The 18,965-nt window shown below is 39.6% G+C and overlaps 2 protein-coding genes and 1 pseudogene across 4 annotated transcripts; 1 reads left to right on the plus strand and 2 right to left on the minus strand.

The window, feature by feature from the left end:
• Positions 1-6,732: 6,732 nt before the first annotated feature.
• LOC137744125 (lectin-domain containing receptor kinase VI.3) lies at positions 6,733-9,039 on the plus strand. 2 transcript variants are annotated; one of them, XM_088681746.1, is made up of 2 exons: positions 6,733-7,318; positions 7,394-9,039. In XM_088681746.1, exons 1-2 carry the CDS (start codon positions 6,916-6,918, stop codon positions 8,938-8,940), a joined length of 1,950 nt encoding a protein of 649 aa, XP_088537872.1. In that variant the 5' UTR covers positions 6,733-6,915; the 3' UTR covers positions 8,941-9,039. The 2 variants fall into 2 exon arrangements, with proteins under 2 accessions (XP_088537872.1, XP_068340089.2); XM_068483988.2 differs by having other exon boundaries at positions 6,735-9,039.
• On the minus strand, positions 8,955-13,262 carry LOC137744123 (importin subunit beta-1-like). 2 transcript variants are annotated; one of them, XM_068483987.2, is made up of 3 exons: positions 12,970-13,262; positions 9,637-12,042; positions 8,955-9,507 (listed from the first exon to the last, which is right to left on the minus strand). In XM_068483987.2, the coding sequence occupies exons 2-3, from the start codon at positions 12,033-12,035 to the stop codon at positions 9,309-9,311; spliced, it is 2,598 nt and encodes an 865-aa protein (XP_068340088.2). In that variant the 5' UTR covers positions 12,036-12,042; positions 12,970-13,262; the 3' UTR covers positions 8,955-9,308. The 2 variants fall into 2 exon arrangements, with proteins under 2 accessions (XP_068340088.2, XP_088537871.1); XM_088681745.1 differs by having other exon boundaries at positions 9,637-12,045.
• Positions 13,263-13,596: 334 nt separating this feature from the next.
• Positions 13,597-14,650, minus strand: LOC148692235 (uncharacterized; annotated as a pseudogene).
• Between the last annotated feature and the right edge of the window lie 4,315 nt (positions 14,651-18,965).

The following is an 18,965-nucleotide window of genomic DNA, read 5'->3' on the forward strand; positions in this document are numbered from 1 at the left end:
AAGCCATAGTTGAAGTGTCTTTTCCCTTTCTTTCTCGTCTGCTTTTTCTTTTTTTCTTTTTCTTTTTCAAATTTTGTAATTGGAGAAGGTGGATGGTATTTAGGTGATGGTCTATCACGGGTAGAGATTTATTTTTCTTTCTAGTTTTATGGAGAAATAGGTGCAAGGAATTGGGATTTTTTGTTTTTTCTAGTTCCATGGAAAATGGATTTAATTTGAGTGTCCTCCTCCTTGATTCAATTGCACATCTCTTTTCCTGTTCGTTTCTTTTTAATTCTAGTTTTGAAGATTGGATTCAATAATTTAGGATTTTTTTTCTTCTCAAAGTCTGGTTATTCTCCAAATTTGAATCTAATTTGGACAAGGAAATTCAAAGACCGATTGATAAATGCACCAAGAATGAAGAAAGAAAGACCCAAAAAACGAAAGGTTTCAAACATGCGCCTCCTTGTTCTTCAGCCTTTCTTTCTTTAGTTGAAAGAAAGAAAAAAAAAAAAAAAGGCACATTAAATCCAGCCGCATGATCTCATCAATGGTTGAGCGCATCATCCTCATTTTGTGGCTAAAATGGGGATCCCACTCTTTAAAGAATCTACACTAAAGTCTAACGGCATCTCCAAATGAGATGTCAAATTTTAAACATTAAAATGATAGTTGATAGCTTATGTGGCAATTTGACATTTTGTACAATATTTTGATCCACCCAATATGTTAAATAATAATGTTATTTAATAAACTTTTTATCTTTTTGTGAAGTCTAATGATTAAGGTAACCAATCAAATATTTAAAAAACATAGCATTTATTATATATTATATTAATCTATTAAAATATGATTTAATAAATTTGACATCTGCTGTCAAATTTGACAACAAAAGGTTTTGCCTTCAAATGACTCAGTGCCACCTAAGAAATTGAAGGCTCAGTTGGAGAGAGTTTGCTGCCATTTTCTTACTGTTGTATGCCTACGTAACAATTTTGACGTCTCATTTGGAGATGCTCTAAGTTTTCTTTATGTTGGGGTAATTTTGGAAACTTATTTTTGTTCATGTTGGGCTCTGTAATCCAGCCGATGGAGAATTGGAGGCCTATGTCGGTATGTCCTTATGGTTAATTTTGAGGTGCTTTTGGTTAAAGAAAACTAGTGGGTGGTTTTTGATTAAAATAGTCTTGGTCTAAACCCTTTTCATTAAAACTCTCATTAGTATTATCATTGTCGACAATATGGGTATTATGATAATGTTGATTATGTAAATACATTATTGCATATTGGAGTGTAAGAATTTTATTGGAATATTTGAGAATGAGATAATCTCCTCATTTGTGTAGTTGAATCTATTCATTGTGAAACCGACTAACACGAGTAAATTTAAATAAAAAAATAAAAAATAAAAAGATTTTAACGAATTTATGCTCATTTAGTCTCAAGCCTTGTTTTTCAAAAACTTATTCGTTTCTATACTTGTTTTCTAGAAATTTAAGTTCTAATTTTTATATATTTATTGACCGGTTCCGTTTACGCCTAAATTATTTCCATGGACACCCATCAGCTTTAATTAAAATAAAATAAAAATTCTTGTACCCATATGTAAAATTATCACAAAGAGCTTAATAATTTCTCGAGAAAGAAATATTTTTTTTGCTACACATATTGGCCATTCATTAGGATTTTGAAACAATACAACGTGGTAACCAAGCCATTACTTTTTTGAACGCTCACGTTGCCGTGAGTTTGCATAAGCTCTACTCAAATAACATTATAGAAGAACACATCGACAACTATGATGATTCACACAATCATTGTTTTATACTATTATTATTTGAACTCTTTTTACATCTTTGATTAGTGATGTCCTTTCTTCGTGTACCATTTAGTCTTAAAAAGAACATGAAGAAATAAAGAGCATGGGACTACATTACTCAATAAATCAAAAAGTGGGCCTAAACCAACATGCGAGAAGTGACAGCTTGTTCCCCAATTCGCAATTGTGGAGATTTTTAGAGATTGCAATTTCAAATATCTTCTAAGGACACGTTTACTTAACAAAAACGAGAAAATAAAAGAACCACCGAGAGTAAAAGTAGATGTAAAATCAACAAGCTTGTCTCCTTGATGATCTAATAGACTAATATCTGATTTTTACGTATTTGATTATGTAAGAAAAAATTTACACTTTTTCGATTTCTTATCTATAAATAAAGGTCTTTTTTTTTTTTTTTTTGTTCCTGTGGTGATGTGTCACTTTCAATGTGACCCTTGTGGTGAACCAATTATTAATTAAACTCCTAAGGTGAGTCATGTTAGCAATTGAGGTCTAAATCTAAAGTTTCATTAGTCTTCCATTAAATAAAATCATGTGAATATCACATGTGGATCTGTTAAAATTAATTTTATTTATTTTGGAAAATAAAAAGACAAAAGCATGATTGAATTAAAATAAAATTACAAATAAAGAAACTCGTAAAGATAAAAAAAAACCCAGCAGTTCCCGTATCTCATCTCAGGCTCCCAGCCACTACCGTAGCCACTTGTGGTCAAACTGATACAAATTGATACAAGAATGAAAATTCAAGTAAGACTAAAACTCTAACTCATGATCAAAGACGTGTTGGCATTGAAATAAAAAACAATGGTATATTAGAAGTATTAGGATTTCTAAACGAAATTAAATCATTTCCAAACGAAATTAAATCATACCTAAGAAATTAGACGCGACTGCACCTTCACCTCTTCTCCTAGCCATTGACGTGGTTTTACAGGTTTAGTTTCAGTCTTCCCGTTCAAGCTTTGTTTTTTTGTAAAATCTAATTTCAGTTAAACCCTAACTTATACTAGATGTCCATTGAATAAGATGTAATTTGGATTGAAATAACGAATTTGACCCTTTATGTGATAGTCACGTGTGTTTATTTAACGGAAGACTTAACAGAAATTTGAATTTGGACCTGAATTGCTAACAAGGCCCACCACGAGGGTTTAATAAAAAAACTTTTTCATCACGAAGGTCACATCGAAAGTGACGTGTCATCATAAGGATCATGAAAAAAATTTGACCATAAATAAATGCATAAGTAAGTTAAAAAGGTGAAATGATTTTTTTTTCTTTTGTGTTAAACTCTGTTTACTACTCTGAAATTTCGTAGTTTCAATATTTAGTTCATGAACTTTTTTTCATCTCAGAGTCATATCTAAAGTGTTAATTTTGGGTCAAACTGTTAATTCTCCCGTTAAGTGATAACGTGACGCCCATGTGGACAATGACTGGACGTCACATGTCATTAAAAATATTTAATTAATTAATTAATTATTAAAAAAAAAACCCAGAACCCTATTGTCTTCCCCACCCCGACCCTCCTCCCTTCTCTTCTCTGCACCTACCCAACCTCTGCACATCCATCTTTCCCCCTCCCTCCTTCTCCCTCATTCTCATTCCCTTCTCTTCCCCGCACACCCACCCATTCCCCTCCTCTGCCACCCCTACTGACCCCCTCCCTCATTCTCCCCACCTCCTCTGCACTGACCCTGCCGGTCACCACCTCCACGGGACCACCAACACCGTCGCTGCGAAAACCACCAATGCCAACCGACCCAACAGGATCTCGAAATCCTGGCTCTTCTTTGAGCTCTCGATGTACTCCGACAGCGTCGTGAAGAACGGCGACATCGTTTCGTTCTTCGTCTTCATCACCATGACCAGATCTGAGCCGTACGATTTCAGAGTGCGACGTCGTTTCATCCTTCGTCTTCATCACCATGACCTGAACTGGAGCAATCGTTCAACGCCGCGGACCGCGACGGTCTGGAACTTCCTCAGCTTGCAGTGCAGCTGTCGCCATGGATTCAGGGAAAAGAAGGGATGTAGGGTGCCCAGAAACTTTTATTTTTATTTTTTTAAATTGAGTGGGTCGGGGGTTGAGGGAGGGAGAGGGTTGGGGGTTGAGGGAAGGAAAGCCAACGCCATCATGCTCGCCATGTTTTCCGACAACGCCATTAAAGCAGCTCAAAAAATTTATTTTTTTATTTATTTTTCTGATTCAATTTGAAAATTTGGGAAATTGGGTGGTTGTAAAATCAATTGGATTTGGGGAAATGGAATTTGCGTACGAGGTGCAGGATAAGGAGGAGGAATAAGGGGTGTGGTTAGGAGAGGAATGGTGGAGGAGGTGGTGGTTGTGGAGAAGGGGGGATAAAAATGGGGGAGAGAAAAGGGGGAGCCGAAGAGGGTGTTGCAAAGGGAAGAAGGAAAGGAGGTGGAAGACGGGTGACTGGGCATGGGTGGGGATTTGGTTTTATTTTTTTTATTAATTTTTTAAATATTTTTAATGACACGTGGTGTTCAGTCATTGTCCATATGGGTGCTACGTCATAGTTAACGGGAGACTTAATAGTTTGACTAACGGATGTATGAGACTGTCCCAAAATTTATACTTTAGGTATGACTCTAAGACTAAAAAAACTTGATGTAGTAAATGTTGAAAACCACAAAATATGAAAATAGTAAACAGTCTTTTGTCATTTTCTTTTTTATATTTTAACAAACATATGAAACTCAAGATTCAAAATCATTCAAATTCATATTATTTATAAGTAAACATGCTTAATATCTTTTTGGTCGAATCCCCAAATATCTTATAGCGATTGGGAAATACAAATAATGTCAAGGTCAAATGATTCATTTCGACCATAAAAAATAGGTAACGTGACTCGTATTTTATTTTACTCATGTATATAATGTTTGTATTCCAGACACGATATCTCATCTTTACTGCAAATAGTACAAGAAATTAATTGTTTATGCAAAAATCGAAAACGTGGTCAATATGATATGTAAATTGATCACATCCTATTTTGAGAGATGATGCACTAGACTAGAGTGCAAATATGGTTAATGAAGCTTAGTGCCCAAGAAATTATGAGTATGTCATAATCATTTCACAAACATGCGTAAGTGTCTCCTCTTCTAGAGTTGTTAATTTGTTAAATTAAATTGCATTTCCAATTCAAATTCTTCAGGGTAGCGCAACTCTCATACTCAATTAGTTTGACACCACACAAACTCTTCGAAAAAAGAATAAAACTTAACTTTTAACGTGAAGATCAAAAGATGAATAAATCATCCGCATAAAGAACATGAGAAGGAGAAATACAACCTCTTAGAGCAAAAATTGGTAGTAAGTCCATCAAGTTGAAATCGACTCAGACCCCTTGATTATGTAATGGCTAAGATGATGACCAGAAGATAGATGAGAAGCAATCATGGCTCTACCACTGGTGAGAAATCTTAGATTTGATTCTTGTGAAAAGCGAATTCGAACTAAATTATTATGGTAGTCATTGTGAAGTTTAATTCACTTTTTCACTACTCAATATATATAATATCGTATCTATTCAAAATAATTATTTAGTTTAGTGGGCACATAACTTATTTACTTATAAAGAATTCTCATAAAAGATCACCTCTTTTATTTATTTTCAAACTTTGCTTTTTTCTTTCATTTTTTTTTCGCATATGAACAGTGAAAAGAACATCAACCATTCACAATGCATGGCATTGCTCAAATTAAGTTATAATTATATATTATTTAGCTAATTTTCTTGTCAAATTGATGCAGCACTTTGCTAGCTCACTAATTCTACAGGAAGGACTTGCATGAAACATGAATGTTAATGTATAAGTGTTTCAAATCAATCATGTAATATTATGCGAGAACTTAAAAATAAAACACATGACGTCATGTCATAGGTTCAAAATGTCAGAGTAGCTTCCAAAGAATGCAAATAAGTCCTCTAAATCAGGGAAGCTTTACTAAATAATAAAATAGAATTTTATTATTTTCTAATTTATTTTTTTGGAGTTAGGGTTTGTGACACTAAATAAGAAAAACTTTACTAAATAAGAAAGACTTTTAGCGTGTACTTTGACCATCTTTCATATTATGGTGTGACAAATGAGGATGCTTAGTATGTACTACTATAAAGTCTAGAGTCTTGTAGGCAAGACATTTCAACGCCGCTTTCAAACATTCCAGTGTGTGTTATTCACATAATTCAATCCTCGTGGCCGGCTGCCTTGTGTTGCCTAAGATCATCACTCACGCGTGGTATTGACTTCGATATAATTAGAAATGGGAGACTGGCGGAGGAGAGGAGTCTGCGGCCTCCATTAAAGTAGTGTGTAGAGAGGAAAAAAAACGAATTTTTGATATTTAAATTTAACTGATTAGTTGTAATTTAAAATAATATGCACAACAAGCTATAATTTAAAAAAAAAAAATGTTTACAAGTTGGCTGAATGAAATTTGAGAAGAAAAAGAAAAACAACAAAACTATAGAAGAAATTCTACTATCTTGAATTTTTTTTCTCCAAGTATAACCATGTTAATATCTCCATTTCTAAAGAAAGTTTTTAGTTCCATCCTTGCGTATGAGACATCCAACTTTTTTGGACACACATGTTTCATTTTTAAGTTTCTTTGGATACCCCGACTATCTTTGTTACGCCAAAAAGTAGACTGCCAAAGATCTGTAGCCACTCAATAAGTTGATTAGAACTCAAGTACTTTTCTTCCGCAACATAAGGAGGTCAATTGCTAAAGGGCTGAGCACGTCAATGGTGGCAATTATTTGCCAATTGCCTTTGATCAATTGGTCAGTACCTTCCATGTAGTTCCTTCTTATCTTGCTTACTATTCTTTTGTCCGTATTGAGAACCACACCATCTGTACGTCCACACACACGAGAACCACACCATTTATACGTCCACGCACACAATTAAACGGGACTCCTTGTATTGGGATTCGGGAGGGTGTTTCTCTACATGCATATGCTCTAAACTTCGACCATTTCTAAGTCCTTCACCTTCTTCTCAAGCTACGTTAAGGTCTTGGACTTGCTTCTGCAATTCCGAAAACCCTAATGGCTTTAGCAATTCCTTTAGGTTTCCTCTTCTTGGTTCCCATGTTTTCTCCGGCTTGGGGAGTTGAGTTTTTGTTCAACGGATTCAATGGAACCGATGCAAATGACCTGATCTGCGAGGGGGCGACTATAATCAAGCCCTCCGGCATGCTCAAGCTCACGAACACATCACATAATATTAAAGGCCATGCATTCTATCCCAAACATATAAACTTATTTGATAAAAACTCTTCTTCTTCGTACCCTAATGCTTCTTCCTTCAGCACACAATTTGTTTTTGCAATAGTCTCCCCAAGTTCCGGCCCCGGAGGCTTTGGCCTAGCCTTCACACTCTCTCCCTCTCCAAAATTCCCCGGGGGGGAACCCGGGCATTTCCTTGGGATTTTCAACTCCACAACTGACGGTAATCCCTCCAACCACATCTTTTCTGTGGAATTCGACACGGTGAACGGATTTAAAGAGAACTCCAACACTGCAGGAAACCATGTTGGTATAAACATCAACAGTGTGTACTCTGAAGCATCTGAACCGGCTGCGTACTTTGTCAAAGGAGCACACAAAGAAGAAGTAAACTTGGAGAGCGGTGATCTCATCCAAGCTTGGATAGACTATGATGGCGAAGCTCAAAAGCTGAATGTCACAATATCTCCCATACACGTGGAGAAACCCGAGAAACCGCTATTGTCAGAAACTATCAATTTATCTACTACTCTTCAAGAGACTATGTACGCCGGCTTCTCTGCATCCACCGGAGAACAAGCAAGCTCTCATTACATAATAGCGTGGAGTTTCGCAGTGGACGGAGCACCGAGACCGATCAATATTTCTCAACTTCGTAAACCGGCAAAAGAGAAAGGCTCATCCTCTTACAAACCAGAAATCAAGGCTCTTATAATCGCCTTAGCGGTTGTGGTATCCATGTTATTGGTAGTTTTGTTGTTCTTCACCTTGTACAAAGGACGGCATGATGAGTTTGAGAGTCTTGAGGATTGGGAGCTGGATTGTCCTCACAGGTTCAAGTACAAGGATCTTTATGCAGCAACAAAGGGTTTCAAGGCCTCCGCTGTAGTTGGAGCCGGCGGTTGTGGTGAAGTTTACAAGGGTGTCTTACCTTCTAGTGGATGTGAAATCGCGGTTAAGAAGATAACCCGAAATTCTATCCAAGGAATGAGGGCCTTCGCCTCAGAAATTGAGAGCTTGGGAAAGTTGAGGCACAAGAACTTGGTCCATCTCCAAGGCTGGTGCAAGAAGAAGAAGAACCTCCTTATAGTCTACGACTACATCCCATATGGAAGCTTAGACTCGCTCATTTTTGGGTCCGAAGACAACTTTGTGTTGAGCTGGGCACAAAGATTCAACATCCTCAAAGGCGTTGCATCAGGGCTTTTGTACCTGCATGAGGAATGGGAGCAAGTGGTGATTCATCGCGACGTGAAGTCGGGTAATGTCTTAATAGATACAGACATGAACCCGAGGCTAAGCGACTTCGGCCTTGCTAGGCTGTATGATCACGGAGAAATATCACACACTACAGGTGTGGTTGGCACAATTGGGTACATTGCACCAGAATTGGCTCGCACAGGGAAGGCATCCACACGCTCTGATGTGTTTGCATATGGAGTTCTGCTCCTTGAAGTGGCTTGTGGACAGAGACCTATCGGCTCAGGCGAGTTCATATTGGCAGATTGGGTTATGGAGAATCATGTAATGGGTCGCATACTGGATACAGTTGATCCAAATTTGGATTCGAATTTCGTTGTTAAAGAGATGAAGTTGGTGCTGGAACTAGGTTTGCTTTGCACTCACTACAAACCAGAAGCTAGGCCTACCATGAGACAAGTGGTTCGATATCTCAACGAGGATGAGCAGCTTCCTGAAGTCGAAAACTGGAACCTTGTTGACTCCAGGCGGGTCAGTGAAATGAACTCGAGATTTATGAATGTCCTTTCGGGTGATACGATCACATCGTACCCTTCATCGTCCATAGGTGAGATGTCCTGCAGTTCCATGAACGCCGGCAGATAATAGCGATAATGTACTTTTCGACGTAAATTATTTTCATTTATTTATTTCCGAATCAACATTGTAACACTTGTTTCATACAGAGATACATATTACAAAGATTATCGCAAAGTTTATTAAACATTGGATTTGATGAAAACTATTGGCTCAACATGCAACCAAATCCAAAACAAAAGAAAGGACAACTTAACTGTAGCCTCAATAAAGTGAGGATGTTCAAAGAGCCAAAAACCGAAAAGTACAGAGATGTGTCCGTGATGCAAAATCGACAAAAACAAGTTTCTAACTTCCATGACGCCTATCTTTAGACCTCAACGAATACCGCTATTAGACAGAAATTATCAATTACTCACAAATGAACCAGTCACTTCTCATTGATTCATAATGCGCCTCATAATCGCATAAGCCCAAGCTGTTGTTTCACTTAGACTTTCGTCATCGGTTTGAAGACACTCTTGCAAAATTCCCTCAAAGAATGCAAAATCCCCAAACAGTGGCTTGATGGTTTGGCCAAGCACATCAACAAGGTCACCCAGCGCAGAAACTGCAGCTTTTGTGACATTGGCATCCCTATAAACAATGAACAAGGACATTGAATACGAACAAATCAGATTATAAACCAGAAAGACCAGACATTTCAGGTCAGAACACACACACACAAATATATTAGAGAGAGAGAGAGAGAGAGAGAGACAATACCTGTTTACGTCCCTTAAAACCAATTCAATAAACTGCAGGAGATGTTGGGCATATGGCAACATGACCTCAGGCTTTGAATCCTTAAAGCCCTGAAGTATACCAGAATAAGCTTCAAAGATGCTACATTTTAGCTGGTTTCCATATTCCATTAACTCCTCATCACTAGTGTCCATCCGAGCACAAATCTCCGAAGCTCCCTGCATCATCTGCACTGCATAAGGGACATACTTCTCAAAATGTTCTCCAATTGCGAGACCTATGTCGCCAAAGACAGAGAATATGGGAGGCTTGACAGACCGGTGGAGCGCTTCACTTGACAAGTCCTTCATCAGGGTACTCATAATCCCGTCACAGTACGGTAATGCCTTCTCATCCAATGCACGGAAAATGTCACCAACCACCCCAACTGTGATAGCACATACTTGAAACTCCCCAAAATTCTGCAACCCCATCTCCAAATACTTGTACAATTCAGGAAGGTACTTTTCAAACCCAGGCCCAGTTGCATAAGCCAGTGCACCAATAGCAAGCATTGCTTCCTCATGTACTGTAGAACTACGACAGGCAAACACTCTAAGAAACAGAAGCATTATCTGATCAGCTGCTTCCAATATAAAACGCTTACTCTCATCATCACTGGTAAGCTTCTGAATAATAACCTGTAGAACACCACAAAAAGAAGCTTGCAAGTCTCCTTGCTTTTCCTGGTCATCTGACGATGCAATCGAAAGTTCTAAAGTCTGGCCCAACTTATTCATAATAACAACAAGTAGTTGTGCTATAATTTGTGATGTTTCTTTAATATTAGAACACCTCACAACCGCATTCAACGATTCATAAGCAGAAGACCTCAATCTAGAATCACCACCATCTGTACGACTAGCAGTGGAAATAAGACATTCAATGATGCCCGGGACATACGGAGTAAAGAGAGAGGAGCAGGTTTCCTCATACCCCTGAGAAAGGTGATAGATGGCCCAACAAACCTTCTCTGCAACATTTGGGGCATCCTTAGTGCCTTCCACCAATATTTCCACCACCTTTGGAAGGTTAGCAGAAGAAATCACAGTACCATCAGGACCGTGCAAAAACTCGAATATACGACTAAGAGTCCAGGCAGTAGTGTCTTTGACATGGTTATTTTCATCTTTCATTAACCTAAGCATAAAATCCAAACCTGAATGGACCAGAACAGATAGCTTCTCTGTGCTTGGGCCTTCAAGCACTGAGCCAAATGCAAATGTAGCTGCCTCACGACAGTGCCAATCTGGCTTCACTATGTTAGCCTCCACAAATGGCATCACAAGGGGCAGAATGGCATCTCCAACAGTCCTTGAAACAAGTTGTAGGCACGTCCCACCAGCCATCGCAACATTCCAAATGTTGTCATCTTGGTCTTGATTTTCTTCCTGTTTCAGCAAAGTTTCTAGCAACATTGGAACTAAAGATGACAAAGCTTTTTCTATAAATTTTGAATGAGAGTCCCCAGTGTCAGAGATCTCAAATTCTTGAAGCTCTATTTCTTCATCACAAATGGAGCTCCAAAACTCAATTGCTTGAAGGGCAACCGTCTCTTCATCCCCTTTTACAGCATTTGATGTAAGCTCAAAGAAAGCCTGCATGTAAGGCCCAAGCACCTCATAATATCTAGAAGCAATTGAAGCGAGACACTCAAAAGCAGTCTGCCTAATTTGAACCTCCTTAGACAAGGCCGTCTCGCAGACCATCTTCATGATGAAATCCCTTTCCATCTGAGTGTCAAAGTTGGTTTGTGCAAACTCCAGGGCATTAAATAAAGCCCTTGTTGCAGCCAGACGAACTTCAGGGCTATTTTCAGCAAGGTTCATTCCCTGGACTACAGCAGTAAGAACATTGTTCACCTCGCCTTGCTCAAGATCTTGATGAGATATCTCCTCACATACATAACCAAGTGCTTCCAAGGTTGACTGCTTCAAACCAGCTGCACTATCTCGCTGAGTCATATTGTTGAGCAAAGACCCGATTAGGTCAGGCCATTGTTTCCTGGGAATATCAATAGATGCAATTTTTGCAATAACTTGGGCAGATGTGTGTCTTGCTTCCGGGACAGATGACCCAAGTGTCCTTAAGAGCAAGTCCTTAATTTGGGATACAATAGAAATATCAATAGCAATCCATTGTCGAGTAAGAAGTTCTTTTGTACCAGCATCTTTGGCATCTAATAAATTCTTAAGCACAAGACCAGCCAACGTACGGGATTCAGTGGGTTTCTCATTGTTTGCAAGCTCAACGGACAATGACAGAAGAAAAGCAGGAAGGTTTTGCTCTTGGAATTGCCTAATATTAGCCTCTGCTTCAGTACGAACCCTTGCATCGGCTGATTGAGCTGCCAATAGAAACTGAGTAATCTCCACAGCCATTACGTTCCTACTACAAAAGAAGAGAGAAGCTAAAAAAGAATATATAAACAGGAAAAAATTGTTTACTTAAAACCGATAATTTCTTAAGGCTATACAATATGTAGCAGACTATATATGTAATAAATTAAGAGAGACGTTATTCCCACTCCAATGCCTTATTTCTCCACCCACTTTTTGATAAAATTCTCAATTACAAGTTTGCCTATTTGTGAAATGAACGATAAGGACCTTAAAGGATATATAATAATACTAATTTGGGCGCAAAAAAGTAACAGAAGCCCTAGATTTACATTGGGTTGTGAAAGGAATGGGCAAAATGTAAGTTGAATTCACAAAAAAAGACATTAAGGATAAAGATGGAAAGAATTATGGAGCGAAAAAGTGTGTATGTCTTTTTCCAATTAAAAGGTAAGAAGCTAGCAATTAACGATGATTGGATATTAATGGTAGTTACTGGAGTGCATAATCATACATTTCGAGCATCATTCATTTGCTGGTAGACTATCGTCTGAGGAGACTTCGTTGTTGAGGAAATGCATTTCAATTTTCCAGGAATCGTAGCCGGTGGAAAATAGCATATTAGACGCTATTTTAAGAATAACACTGGGTGGGAAAATAGCATTTCAATACTTCAACCTTTTATGGTGGATGGGAGTTTGAGGTGGGTGAAAGTAAACGATGGGTAGAGTCTGGCAGCTCTCTAAATTAATAAATCTACTAAAAAACTCGTTAAATCACTTGAGCACAGACACATTGCGCGAAACAACAACATGACCAATTTCAAAACCCTAATCGCATTTCAGATATCACAAATACTAGAACCAATTTCAAAACCCAGGGGACCAAATCGAGCAGAAATAAACAAAATCAGCAGATCTATCACCACAAACGTAAACCGAAGTCCACAGACTGAGATTAGAAGAACGAGAATTACCACGTGCGGTAGCCGATTGAGTAGCAGCAGCGGCGAGCTCGCTCTAAAACCCCACTCGACGAACAAGTAGAGCGAGAAGCGAGGACGACTTCCGCCTCTCTGTACGTTTGCGCCGTGAGAAGGCAAAGCACACAGAGAAGAGAGAGAGAGGGAGGAGAGAGAGTGCGGAGGAAGATGAACTAATCGGCGATTTATACAAATGGTTATATATTTCGAATGGGTGGAAGAAGCGGGAGGGAGAGAAGTATCACCTGGGCAGGGGTCTTGTGCCTGCCCGAGCTACCCGGGTCAACCGCCTTTGAAAACCCTAGAATTTGAAGTCTCCCACGCGAGTGGTTGTGATATGATTCAGTTCAGCAAATTACCAAAACTACCATTGTATTTTAGGATCTCAATAAAAAAATCGTACGGGTTGTTTGGGTTACCGTCAATGGACGTACATGTACCTTTGAAATTCTATTGACCATAAACATTGCACTAGTGCAACGTTGACGATTTAATGATCTTAAGAAAACGTGCTTTGTATATTTTGAAAATCCATTAACAGTAAAAAGTGCACTGGTATTTGGTAATTCGATAACCTTAAAGAGGTGCGTAGAACAAACGTGAGTATGTGAACTTAAGGTAAAATACATTGCACAAGAAGTATAGGATGACATGAAACACGTGTGATCGTTGGGATTCACACGTGGGCTGACCAGACTAATACCACAAAAAAAAGTTATAGCTATACACTACATCAAGTAGTACGAAGCTTATGATCTATTTCTCGTGTTTTACACTGCACTGAGCTTGTTCATTGACAGGGCTTTTCACTCCACAGAGCTTATGCTTCATCCGCCAAGGGAAGAAAACCTGCATACCGTTCTCGAAACACAAGCCTCCGCCGTGCCGGTATAACTCCACGGATAGCAGAGTCTCTTGCTTGAACTGATTTGTGACACATTTAGCTTAAGTGTTCATGATGCAGCCAATGCAGTGGCATCCGGAAGAAACCGCTCGATGATGAAGTCCGGACACGTTTGATCCATTTCGTGGCTTGACTCTGCAAGCTTTAGCTTCAAGCTATGATCTGTTGTTTCATATTCTCTCTGTTCTTTCTTTTCCACAATGTCTATGGCCACCGAGAGTGAGAACGCATCTATGGCATCCGAGAAAGCCTCGTTGATGTAACATCGTCGATGTCATCCTCAACGTCATCTAGATCAATGTCACCCTCACATCCACCATCGTGTTCATTATCACACTCGTTGTCCTTGTCAAGAGGCTGATGCCACCAGCCTGGGGGCAGCTTTGGGCGAGGTGTGTCCCCAGGCTGGATATCTTCACCTGTGTTCAAGTCCTTGGGCTTGCCAGGGGCTCATTCCCAAGAAAATGGAATCCGCTCACTCATTCGCAGCAGTACGCCCTGTAAATCTTCACCGCCGGAGTTTCCAAGATGACAGGTTGAGAGGAGCGGTGCATTGATGTTTAGCATTCTAGGACATTTTTGAGTGAGCTGAAAGCTTTAGGTGAGTGATAAGAAAGGAAACGGTAAGAGGCAGTTGAATGAAAATAATTGCTGGACGGTTGAAAATTTATGGACATTGCGTGCAGTCCGTTTAGCTGTAAGTTTTCACTTTAAATGGTCACAGGTGATCAGGTAGAAAGGCCCTTTTGTATGAAATTTGGAAGGGACCCCTTGACTGTTAGCGTGAGTCAATATTAGGAAAAATAGGGAATGTAAATAATAGGAGTCCTTTATTAAGTAGGTTTGTGTATATGTTATTTGTTTCCTTGTAAAACTATAATAGTACTGATGTATATATATTTCTAAACAAGTAATAGAAGAAAATCAATTCCCGTAAAAGTTCTATTTGGTATCAGGAGCCAAAACCCTAGTTTTTCTTTTCCGCTGTGCTTGGTTGACCTTATTTCTGCAAATCTTCTGCAGAAAATAGGGTTGCCGTGTGGGTGTGGTACTGCTGTGTGTGCAGTCTGTTGCTGTATATTTCTGTGCAGCACAATACCTTGCTGCTACCGTGAGGGTTGTGTACAAATTGCTGTGTTTTTCTGCAATTGTACCGTGTCTGTTGCTTTGCTGCTGCTTCAATCTGCTTGCTATGACCATCTACCTGTCATACAATTGTTGTGTTTTTGCAATTGTCCCCGTAAGTGTGGTTTTTCTGCTGCTGCCTTGGATTGCAGCGTGAGATACTGTGTGAGGAGTGGTTAATTATTGTGCAAGAGGATTGCAAATTTGTTTGGTACTGGAATTGCAACGTGTATTGGTGCGATTAATGCATATCTCCAATTACTGTGAAAAAAAGTATACCATGGATAACCTGTTGCACTGATTGCAGCGTATTGTGTCTTTGCTGTTGTACTCATTGCAGCAAGTGTGCCATGTATTAGGTATCGTATTGTGCCTCGTGGGAATATTGCTCTACTGTTGCAATCTGCTTGCTGTCTGTTTTGCCGTGGGTAATTGCTGTGAGTGGCTGCTGCTTGTTTGTTCTTGCAACTTGTGGTTCCGTAATTGGTAGGGTGTTGTGATTGCCGTGTACTTGTGATTGTCATTTTGCGTATTATTAAATGGCAAATACAGGTTGGATTTTAGATTCTGGTGCAACGGATCATATGACATATGATAAAAATATGTTTCAATACATGACCACATCCAAGAAAAATATATCAACTGCCAATGGTACTTTGGCACCCATGTGTGGTGCCGGCACTGTGCATCTTACCCCTACACTTCCCCTACATCATTGCTTGCTTGTTCCTTCTTTATCCCATCATCTGTTATCCATACCACAGGTTACTGAACAATTGGATTGTGTTGTTCTAATGTATCCATCATTTTGTCTCCTTCAGGATATTCAGACCAAGGAGATAATTGGGCGTGGCACTAAGAGAGAGGGGTTGTACTATGTGGACGACGTCGTTTCTGGCAGAGCTAATGCGGTTCGAGCGTCCCGGTCTAGTAATTTACAAGAAGTGTGGTTGTTGCATCGTCGGTTAAGGCATGCATCTTTTGGGTATTTACGGCATATGTTACCTAGTCTATTTAGTGGAATAAATGAATCAGACTTACATTGTGAAGTATGTATTCTTGCTAAAAGCCATCGGGCTTCGTTTCCTCCTAGTATGAATAAAAGAGCTTTACCGTTTGAACTTGTGCACTCTGATGTTTGGGGACCATCTCCTGTTGTTACTTCTTCTGGGATTAAGTGGTTTGTTACGTTTGTTGATGATTGCACTCGTATGAAGTGGTTATATGTGGTGAAAAATAAGAGTGATGTTGGTATGGTATTCCGAACCTTTTCTCAAATGATTCGGACACAATACTTATCTGTAATTAAAGTTCTTCGTTCTGATAATGGTGGTGAGTATCTTAATTGTGAGTTGTCGGAGTTTCTTTGTGATCAAGGCATTCTCCATGAAACAACCTGTCCCTATACTCCACAGCAAAATGGAGTGGCTGAACGGAAAAATTGCCATATCTTAGAAACGGCACGTGCTCTACTTCTGGGCGCGTCTGTTCCTAAGATTTTTTGGCCTGAAGCAGTTACTTATGAGGTCTACGTGATTAATCGTATGCCCTCTCGGGTGATTGACTTTCGAACTCCTTTTCAAGTTCTCACTCAACATGTTCAGGTGATGTCTACTCATACTCTCAAGCCCCGGGTATTTGGTTGTGTGGCTTATGTGCATATTTCGAAAATTCATCGCACTAAGTTGGATCCGTGTGCCCTTCGATGTGTGTTTGTTGGTTTCTCATCTCACCAAAAAGGATATAAATGTTATCACCCTGAGACTCGGCATATGTATGTTACTATGGATGTGACCTTTTCTGAATCGGAGTTTTTTTATGCCCCCGTATCTTCATCTTCAGATCACCAGGGGGAGAGCTCTAGTGGTGATCTGGAATGGTTGGACTTGGGAGAAAATATTGTGGTTGATGTTGAGGCCATGCATGCTGATGCTGTGCCTAATGCGGCAGTGATCATACATGCTGTGCCAGAAGTTGCTGCCGAGAGCAGCATGCAGTCAGAAGCAAAAGATGCCAGCATGTAGTCAGAAGCAAAAGATGCCGAGAGTGATCCGCAGTCAGGACAGTTCATTGTCGAGCCTACTTGTGTAACCCCCTCTCTCTCTAGCTCCACGGTGATGCCCAATGATTCTTCTCTGAATCAACCTGAGGTAAGTATTGTGGATGATTATGTAACTAATGCAAGTACTGATGTAAATACATATAAGCTGCCACCGAGACAAAATTGGGGTGTGCCACCTAACAGGTTTTCTCCGGAAGGCAAAGTAAAGTATCCGATAGCCAACTATGTCTCATGCAATGGTCTTGCACCAGAGCGTAAGACCTTGATAGACAATATGGAGGCTATTCGAGTACCAACTCGTGTGGATGAGGCTCTAAAGGATCCAAAGTGGGCAAATGCAATGGATGAAGAAATGTTGGCGTTACAGAAGAATAATACCTGGGAGGTGACGTCCTTGCCGGAGGGAAAAAAAACAGTTGGATGCCGGTGGGTGTTTACCGTCAAATACAAAGCCGATGGATCAATAGACAGGTACAAAGCAAGGTTGGTAGCTAAAGGATACACCCAAACATATGGTGTAGATTATCAAGAGACGTTCTCTCCGGTTGCCAAGATGAATACGGTACGTGTTCTGATTTCTTTAGCTGCTAATATGGACTGACCATTAAAACAGTTTGATGTGAAAAACGCTTTTCTCCATGGGAACTTGGAGGAAGAAGTATATATGGATTTTCCTCCTGGGTACAGTGCTGGTAGAAGTACCGAAGTATGCCGGTTGCGTAAGTCTCTTTATGGGCTGAAGCAATCGCCTCGTGCTTACTCAAGTTATGAAAAAGATTGGGTATTATCAGAGTCATTCTGATCATACATTGTTCGTTAAACGGAGACAGAAAAAAGTGACAGCTTTAATCATCTATGTAGATGACATGATTATTACTGGAGATGATTGTGATGAGATTTCAAGATTACAGAAGAATCTTGCGGCTGAGTTTGAAATGAATAACCTGGGGGATTTGAAATATTTTCTTGGAGTTGAAGTTGCTCGATCTTCGAAAGGTATTTTCTTGTCACAACGTAAGTATGTTTTGGATTTGCTAAAAGAAACTGGTATGCTGGGATGCAAGCCAGTAGATACACCTATTGTTGAAAAACATCATCTATGTGTGGATCCGAATCAGAAATCAGTTGATAAGGGGAGATATCAGAGACTTGTAGGGAGACTAATTTATTTGGCTCATACACGGCCTGATATTGCCTATGCAGTAAGTGTAGTAAGTCAATTTATACATTCACCAAGTCTAGATCATATGGCTGCTGTTATGCGTATCTTAGCATATTTAAAGTCTGCACCTGGGAAAGGAGTTCTATATCGGAAGTATGGACATTTGAGAATTGAGGGGTTCACGAATGCTGATTGGGCAGGAAGTGTAGGTGACAGACGGTCTACTTTGGGATACTTTACGTTTGTAGGAGGAAATTTGGTTACATGGAGAAGTAAGAAACAGAAGGTAGTATCAAGATCCTCGGCTGAGGCCGAGTATCGAGGGATGGCTCACGGTATTTGTGAGATTCTCTGGCTTCGAAAGCTTCTTGAGGGGCTTGGGTTCAAGCCAAAGGAAACCATGAGACTATACTGTGATAATAAGTCAGCAAGAGATATAGCTGATAATCCGGTACAACATGATAGGACAAAACATGTGGAAGTTGATCGACATTTTATTAAAGAGAAGCTTGAAAGGAAGATTGTGTCAATACCTTTTGTGAAGTCAGAGGAGCAACTTGCAGACGTTCTAACTCATGCAGTATGTAGTCGAAAGTTTGATGACTCACTTGTCAAGTTGGGCATGTGTGATATCTATGCACCAACTTGAGGGGGGGTGTTAGCGTGAGTCAATATTAGGAAAAATAGGGAATGTAAATAATAGGAGTCCTTTATTAAGTAGGTTTGTGTATATGTTA

This window comes from Pyrus communis, chromosome 12 (genome assembly GCF_041283825.1).
Source record: "Pyrus communis isolate YQ-2024b chromosome 12, ASM4128382v1, whole genome shotgun sequence".
Lineage (NCBI taxonomy): Eukaryota > Viridiplantae > Streptophyta > Magnoliopsida > Rosales > Rosaceae > Pyrus > Pyrus communis.